General features: G+C 37.2%; 1 protein-coding gene across 1 annotated transcript in view; it reads left to right on the top strand.

Annotated features, from left to right (window-relative positions):
- Positions 1 to 1,739: 1,739 nt before the first annotated feature.
- hs6st3b (heparan sulfate 6-O-sulfotransferase 3b) overlaps positions 1,740 to 9,151 on the top strand; it is a 109,825-nt gene continuing 102,413 nt past the window's right edge. The window contains exon 1 of the mRNA XM_073845711.1: positions 1,740 to 2,690. Coding sequence (XP_073701812.1) covers positions 2,146 to 2,690 — 545 coding nt within the window. The 5' untranslated portion in view covers positions 1,740 to 2,145. The remainder of the gene's footprint in view (positions 2,691 to 9,151) is intronic.

The following is a 9,151-nucleotide window of genomic DNA, read 5'->3' as shown; positions in this document are numbered from 1 at the left end:
TATTCCATCCACAAACGGGAAAGCGATACGTTGTTTCCGCTTTAGCAGAAAGCTTCAACGTTTCAGTGACTTGTAGGTCGAGTATTTTAAATAAAGTTCAGCTTAGGAATGGGAGAAAATTATCTTACAGCATTGACATAGTTTGGAAGTTGTACGCAGGAGTGAATTGTTCAGGCATTTTCGTGGACAACTAATGTAATTGATGCAGTGGGAAAGTAACGGTGGAGCTCCTGCATGTGAAGTTCATGTTGATGATATGAATGCACAGCGGGTTTCCCAAGTTTGTTATACTTAATATAAAATATTGATATAAAACCAAAATTTTGTAGCTACAGATTACATCCCATTCATTCATGTTAAAACAAATCACGCATTTGGCTACTATTTTCAGATATAGCCTTTGAGTTGTTTTGTAAGTAGGGTAGTAGCCTATAATTATGGGGAAAAAAGAGAATTATTATGTTTATATGATTAATTTTGTTTGTTTTATACAACATACAATTCAGAACTGCTGACCTAAATGTGAAATAGACATGTGTAGCCTATTCACATGTACGCTATATGTGTACATAATTTAATTAATGTGTTTATTTAATATTGTTAAAATATTGAAGATATGGTGACTGATATTTTAGATCAACATAACAATATTTTTATGTCGCTATGCTCTTTAGAAATTGGTATTTTATGTTAAATTGCTCCATAGAATTTAATAATAATAATGCTACCAATGTAAGCTATATATTCCTGCAAAATAATTACTTTATAGAAAAATGTACCTACACATCTAGAGCAAAATATGCAGAGAACTCAATAGCACTCTGGTCGCATTTAAGGGGGGCGCTGCATAAGAGGAAAGTGACTATTGACCGAGTATGACAGAGACATACGCTTGCAAAAGCTGAGGCAAATGGTTAAACCCACATGTAAAATACAAACCGTATATGGCATTAATCATTCACAAGAAAAAAAGAGAACTTTTTCGACTACAAAACATTACATGGCATTAGTGAATTTGAGAAAATGTGCAGTTTGCTTTTGTATCAGGTTGATTTAAATAGGATAAACTTGAATAAAAACCGTTTATTTACATGCTGCATGGTGAAAAAATAATACAATTTTGAGTTAAATGAAAAAAAAAGACATTTTGTCCAGTTAGCTATTACATAGCTCGGCTGATTATTGGCAATGACATTTCAAAAAGTTAAGCATAAAGCAGAGGATAAAGTCTAAAACAGACTTGTCTACTAATAAATAGTTCAATAGCCTCATATTACATTATTGTATTATATTATTCTAATATTACATTAAGATATAGGACTAAATCTAATTTGAAACTTACATGAACATGCAGAGCACTTTATTGCCTGGTACTAATAAACACAAAGAATTCCACAAATTAAATTTAAAATTAGCCAGAGGAATCTCTTTGATTCGAGGCTTCTCGACCAATTAAGCCTGGCTCCAAATCATGTTATTATTATTCTAGCATTCCTTTATTGGATTTTCCACAAAATGATATGGCACAAAGATTGCACGAGTGCAAAGAACTGTGAAGAAAATAATAACATGCACACAGTGAGTTCTATCAGTAGTGGCGACACTTTATTGCTGAATATAGCAGAGCACTGGACTGGGACCAGGTGCGGTGCAGATGAAATTGTTTGCGTGCTACGAAAGAGCTCGTGCTATACCGGTGCGACAGTGCCTCTTCATTGAGGCGCTCGCGTCTCATTGACATCATTCGCATCATCCCGCTGATGCGCGTCGCGGGATGGATGGAGAACACAGTCTCATCGCGAGTGCACGGAGATTCCGCAGAATAAAACAGACCAACGAGGCAAACCGTTTCATCTGCACACAACGAGCATACGTTAGTATTTCGAAGACTTTGACTTTATATCACCACGATGTTCGGTTCTTGAACAGCAGTATTTTGTTTGGTGTCTGACACTTTCTTTACAACTTTGTGAGAGAGCAACTTTGACGCGAAGGCTTGGATGTCACACTTTTTGCGCATCTTTTCACCATATCAACATGTGGCATGGGTTTTTTGGGCTGGATCCCAGACGAACATCCTGGAAGAAGACCTGGAGAGGAGATCATGATTCACACTAACTGCATGAAGAATTTCCTTGTTTTAAAATGAATGATAAACCCAATAAATGGATTTTCATCCCAATTTTAGCCATTCTTTTTGTCATGATTGGGTACCAGTATATTTGTCCGGCAGGCGGTCAGGCTTGCCATTTTAGGACAGGAGACAAACTCGTTAGGATCGGTCCCCCGTCCACTCCAGACCCGACCAGCGATGACCTGTACCGGGAGCAGGACCCGGAGGAAGACAGCTCACCTAAATGCGCGTCCAAATTCAACTTCACAGAGCGCGATCTGACACGCGATGTCGATTTTAACATCAAGGGAGATGATGTGATTGTGTTTCTGCACATTCAGAAGACTGGCGGGACTACCTTTGGCAGGCACCTGGTCAGGAATATTCGCTTGGAGCAGCCGTGCGACTGCAAAGCGGGACAGAAGAAATGCACGTGCCACCGGCCGGGAAAGCAGGAGTCCTGGCTCTTCTCGAGGTTCTCCACCGGCTGGAGTTGCGGTTTGCACGCAGACTGGACGGAACTGACCAACTGCGTGCCTGTGATTATGGACAAAAGGCAGTCTCCAAAGCGCAAGAGGTAACGCGCCTCACTCTCTCTCTCTCATAAACTAATTCGGAGAATTAATTTGCCGCTCTGTTGCCTCTAATGAAGGTAATGATGAAGTGTAAAATGTAGTCTGAGGGTGTTTTCACACATGAGTCCACTCAGACCTCTTGAAGTAGACCAAAATTGCATTCACACTCTTAGAAAAGTGGGCTCAGATCTCACTAATAGACCTATACCCTGAAGAAGAAAAAAACAGATACATAATAGTAAAGAAATGCCATTCATTCATTGAAATTAAATGTGACATGTTAATGTTAGAATTTGATTTTAGTATTTTTGTAAAACGTACTCCAAAAAAATCTTCATTTACTACTTCATTACTACGAAAAATTATGTTTTATTTTATAGCGTAAGCTACAATAGTAATATATTCAGTCGTAATTCCTTTATTTCTACTCAACTTTAAGCCCTTGAGCAATGCCCTGAGGATGTTACCTAAAGTAGTCCTAAAAAGTCAAACCAGTTATGTTTACACTCACAACGTCCCGAACTTAAAAAGTAGAATCAGGCCTTATTTTTTGTCCATTTTGTTTTGTTTTATTATTTTTATATTATTAGTGACTATTAGTGTGAAATAATAAAGTTTTGTCTTCACAATGCACTCAGACTCATTTAGAGATCTCAATCCTGTTTGATTTAATTGTGTCATTTGGAGCGTTCACATAAGCTAACACCGCGTCTACTCCGCACTTGAGCGGCACGACGCGACGCGACAAAAGACAATATAAACCATTATCAGTGACGCTGTCTACACCAGATGCAGCGCGATGCAACACGACAAATCCCCGACAGTAAACTGGTGCCTCATTATATTTATGTAGTGATGGCACAAAGTTCAAATGTGATCCTGGACCACAAAACCAGTCATTAGTAACACGGGTGTATTTGTAGCAATAGCCAAAAATGCATTGTATGGGTCAAAACGATCGATTTTGTATGCCAACAGTCATTAGGATATTAAACATCATGTTCCATGAATTTATTTTGTAAATTTCCCACCATAAATTTATCAAATCTTAATTTTTAATTAGTAATAGCCTATGCATTACTAAGGACTTCATTTGGACACCTTTAAAGGCGGTTTTCTCAATATTTCGATTTTTTTGCACCCTGAGATTCCAGATTTTTAAATAGCTGTATCTCAGGCAAATATTGTCATATCCTAACAAATAACAACCACTGTTGCACCTCTGATACGAAGTACCTAAAGGTAAACTCTGGCACATCATACTGATATGTTGCTAATTCTGGACCAGTTGAATGATAAAGGATTTTAACCACAGAAGCCAGTCAATCACTCCATCCTGTGATGTAAAATGCAGTGTTTGTGCATTATGAATTCTTTAGTGCCTTTACTAAATCCAAGTCCCTTTAAGTTTTCTCGATTCAACATCATCCATTATACCCTTACACCCATCTGTAATGCTTTTTCACTATTTAGAAGGTATTTTACCTAATTGTTAGTCTTCTCTACCTTTAAAGATTAATTTACTTCACATACATTTTAAAATAGTTATATTTATCCTGTCAGAAAAGGCAGTATAATTGGAGGTTCTCATTGCCTGTGGCCTCTCTTTGTCACTCAGTGATATTATTAATGTGACAGTGATATTATTAACTTATCACCCAACATGGTTCATGGCAAACACATTAAAATGCACAACAAAGAGATAACCAGTCAAAATGACTAAATGTCAAGCATAAAATGCTATTTTCTACAGTATCGGTGACCACAGCTCTCTTCCTCAGATTCTGTATTCCCGTTTAAATGACTGAGAGCCTGAGCTGTAATGAACTTTAAATGAGGTATCATAAAGCCGAGCCGAGCCATCGAGCATTTCCATCTATAAATCTGACAGTGCCAGTCTGGACAAGCAAGCCATTAAAAAGTTATCTTAGTTGTTTACTAAGCATAATGATGGTCTAATATGGCGAAAATATGCAGACTTTCACTTTTATAAGTGCCTGCGAATAAAAGACATATGTGTTTTTAGTGCCTGCGAATGCTGGTCTCGTAAATAGCATATAAAATAGCTTTGTCGTCATCTTCTGCCACTTGCTGATCTAATGTTAGTCCATGAATTATGTTTGACACAACTGGCTGTGTCTGTATCTGTTTTGCTCTGTTTTCATGAAAAACTCAGTTTTGGCAATCAATCATTTTAACAGTTGCCAAGCACATTTTTACCATGGTTCTATGTATTGTAATGAAAGAAAATACTAAAACTGAATAATACTGAATGTGAGGAACAGCTGTAAAAAATGCATGTTGCCTTTGAAGTAGTTTCAGAGAGGAGACATTTATTGGGTGAAGAGAAATTCACACTCGTACCCCAAAACTGCAGGACCACAGCTATATGATTCATCTCTGCAGAATCAGTCAGCTCATTTTGGAAGTTTGCAGCCTGTATGCGACAGAGAACCGAAGCCCAAATGAAACATAAATCCATCTCTCGCTCTCTCTGTGCTTTCAAAATGCTGCTTCGCATTGCTTCTCTAAAGATATACCAGGAGACGCAAATAAATCTCTTCTGACAACAGGCGCTTTTGCTCTCTGAACCGCATGTGCTAAGTGGTGACTGTATGAAAATTTCATCCTGATACCCAGCTCTGTTTATTTCGGTTAACATGGATCACTCTGTGCGTGGAGGAGGCTTTTCACGGACATACAATCCTCATTTTTTCCTGTGTTTAAAGGCGACTTGAGACTTGCAGCACTCACAGTATTCCGTAATCTAATAATCCAGATTAGTGCAGTAGTGCAAAAGAATTCGGCGTTTTTTTGTTATTGTGAGCATGCTGAAGTGGTTCTCGCCGATGGTGGGCTGGTAATGTGGCAGCAAGGTTTCTCAGGCATGGTGTGGCCTTTTTAGCCTGGCACGGAACAGTGCGGGCTCATTGCAGGACCTGGAAAGGTCAGCCATGTCAGAGCAGATCAACAGACACCGTTAGAGTCGATGAGAAGGGAGAGTTGAAGTGATCTCTTCAGGGAGATAGGCTTCTTTTCTTGTGTCTTTTATTCTGGGTTGTTTGTCTTCTTCTACGGTCATGCATTTCTCTTGCAGGTCAAAACTGTCAAAACAAAGCAATAGTTAGAGAATCTAACTGAGCAAGATTGTGCACATTGCTGGTCATATTGTACACGACGCATTGGTGCAAGTCATTCTAAATAATATGCAATGGCTTCTTTTCAAGAGCCAATCAATGAATAATATCAAACCAAGTCAAGATTGTTTTAAAGCGGCTTCACAGTAGCAAACAGGAAAATAACAGAATCAGTTTTGGAAACTCAATTATAGAGACAATTCTAATTCTGCTGTGAGCAGTGCTAAAAAGATAATAGTGTCATTATTCAGATCAAGTCAGTTCAGTGTTGGTACAGTTCATCTATTCTGACATGAGTTCAATTCAGCTATTAGCAGTTGTAGAGAAGCCAGAAATGTCATTATTCAGCTTGAGTCAGTTTAAAGTTGATTCAGTTTAGTTCAATAACTGCAGTGTCAACACTGCAAGATGTGATTAAGCTATAAAGTAGCATTACACATGACAACAGTATCATCGTTCTCTCCTGAATTAAATTTCCTGATAATTTACTCACCTTCATGTCTTTCTGTCTTCGGTGGAAAAGAAATTAGGGATTTGAGAAAAACATTCCAGGATTTTTTTAAAGATCCAAATTGAACTTTCAATGCAGCTTCAAATGGCTCTACACGATCCCAGCCAAGGAAGGTAGGACGAAAAACTCTCATCTCATCTCATCTCATCTCATTTTTTCCTCCAACTTCAAAATTGTCGGACATTGTTGTTTTACCTTTTTTTGTAAATAGCGTTTAACTTTCTTTGCACGTTCGCTTTGTAAACACTGGCTTGGTACTTCCACCTATACTTCAAGCGTGACCTATCCCATGTGACTATGCAATGCGTAAAGTCTTGGACGCAGAGCTATTGCAAGACCGTTAAAACATATATACATTTTTATTTTATTTTAGAAAATGACCAATCATTTTGCTAGATATGACCCTTATTCCTCAATTGCGATCATGTAGAGCCCTATGAAGCTGTATTGAAACTGCAGTTTGGACCTTCAACCCGCTGATCCCCATTGAAGTCCACTATATGGAGAAAAATCTTGGAATATTTTCCTGAAAAACCTTAATTTCTTTTTGACTAAAGAAAGAAAGACATGAACATCTTCAGGAAATTTTAATTCTGGAGTAAACTAATTATTTAACTCACATTTTGTTCTCCTCCGATGGTGTCAGTGCCGTCAAGTCAATAATATTACTAAATATTAAGTGTTTGTAAATCCCAAGCAAACCAAAGGTGACAGTGGCAAGAAACCTGAACTCTTTTATAGGTGACACAAACCTTGGGAGAAACCAGGCTCAGTCAGGGGACCAGTTCTCCTCTGGCTTAAATGAATGCACATGGTGTGATATTGATCGAGGTACACTCTTGAAAATAAAGGTTCTTTATTTCATCAATGATTCTATGAAGAATCTTAGACATCCATGGAACCTTTCAAATGCAGAAAAGGTTCTTTATAGTCAAAAAATGTTCTTTTGATTTTTAAAATGTTCTTCCTAATGGTTCACTGAAAGGTTCTTTGGGAGACCAAAAAAGGTTCACTGCAAAAACAGAACCTTTATTTTTAAAGGTGGAAAAGTAAGAGTTTCTGTCCAGTTGAAGTTGAAACATGAAGGCAAAGCTGCTGTTGTTAGTTTTTAGTTTAGTTTAACCAGTTTAGCTTAGTAGCCATAAGCCATAGGCACAATGCAGTGATGCCATAAAAGAACCATTTTTGGTTCCCCAAAGAACCTTTCAGTGAACAGTTCCCAAAAGAACCATTTTGAAAAACATTTAAAAAATCTAAACAACCTTTTCCACTATAAAGAAACTTTTCCAAATTTAAAAGGTTCCATGGATGTGCAAGGTTCTTCATGGAACCATCAATGCCAATAAAGAACCTTTATTTTTGAAAGTATAATGTCTGCGTTGTGGTCCTCTTTAGTCGTGGCATGTTTTCATAGCTGGTCATAGGGATCTGCACAGAGCTGGTCCAGTCAGCGAGGTCTTCGCTGAGGATGTGTGCCAAGGCCACATTAAATATTCTATTTCACTCAGAAATACGACCGATTGCGTAAGTTAATGGGTTGTGTGAAGTATTTCAGTTGTTTTTAATTAAAGATGCTAATCTTATGATAACTGACCAACCATATAGCACAATTAAGATGAATTTCAGACCCGACAGGCTTTTATTTGGATGCAGTCCTCACGTATTGTATACCCAAAGGCGTCACATCAATTTGTATTATGTTGTTCAGATGATAAAACCCCCTGATTTGGAAAAACCCCTGACTCGGTTCTTTTCACCTTCCTTTCTTGTTCTTTCATAGCTGTGCCTCTCTTCAGGACCTCTCTCTGCCTCTTTTTATTTTAGCACTAATTAAATTTGCCAAGTCCCCTGGCATTATAACCAAATGGAGTTTCTGGGCAGTCACGAATGTGCAATCTGCTGAAATGAGATGCAATTAACTAAGCCAACTGCACACAGGTTCTGAGATTAAAGGCACCGCAAACGATCTGCACATGTTTACAGAAACAGTCTCTTAGTTTGCAGTTAAAAACAAAAAAACACCAAGACAGCTAGTCCATAATTAGGAACACAAAAGCATTAAAACGGTGTTCTGTTTTTCTGCCCAACACTGATTTCATAGTGTTGTTGCTTTCTGGAATAAAGGTCAAAAGGCATTTTACAAAGTTTCTGTACACATTATGGAGAGAAAGTGTCCATTTTGGCATTTTACGATTCTTTACGGAAGATCCTTAGATATGACTTGAGCCTCTCCTTCACGGTATTGTTATTTTTGTCTGTTTTATTTATCTGTCCCAGGCGAGAAATAAGGGTATAATCTAGTGAAACAATCTGTCATTTTCTAAAAAACAAAACAAAAAAAACTTTTTAACCACAAATGCTCGTCTTGCACTAGCAGTCAAAAGTTTTTGAACAGTAAGATTTTTAATGTTTTTAAAATAAATTTCTTCTGCTCACCAAGCCTGCATTTATTTGATCTAAAGTACAGCAAAACAGTAATATTTTGAAATATTTTTACTATTTAAAATAACTGCTTTCTATTTGAATATATTTTAAAATTTAATTTATTCCTGTGATTTTAAAGCTGATTTTTTAGCATCATTACTCCAGTCACATGATCCTTCAGAAATCATTCTAATTTTCTGATTTGCTGCTCAAAAAACATTATTGTCATTATTATCATTATTATTGGTTTCTTTGATAATTAGAAAGTTCAGAAGAACAGCATTTATCTGAAATAGAAATAATTTGTAAAATTATAACTGTAACTTCATCATCACTTTTGATCAATTTAAAGCACCCTTGCTAAATAAAAATATTAGTTTCTATAATTTCT

Source organism: Garra rufa, chromosome 8 (genome assembly GCF_049309525.1).
Source record: "Garra rufa chromosome 8, GarRuf1.0, whole genome shotgun sequence".
In the NCBI taxonomy this organism is placed as follows: Eukaryota; Metazoa; Chordata; class Actinopteri; order Cypriniformes; family Cyprinidae; genus Garra; species Garra rufa.
Note: the sequence above shows the minus strand (reverse complement) of the source record. Positions and strands in the feature narration are given on the sequence as shown.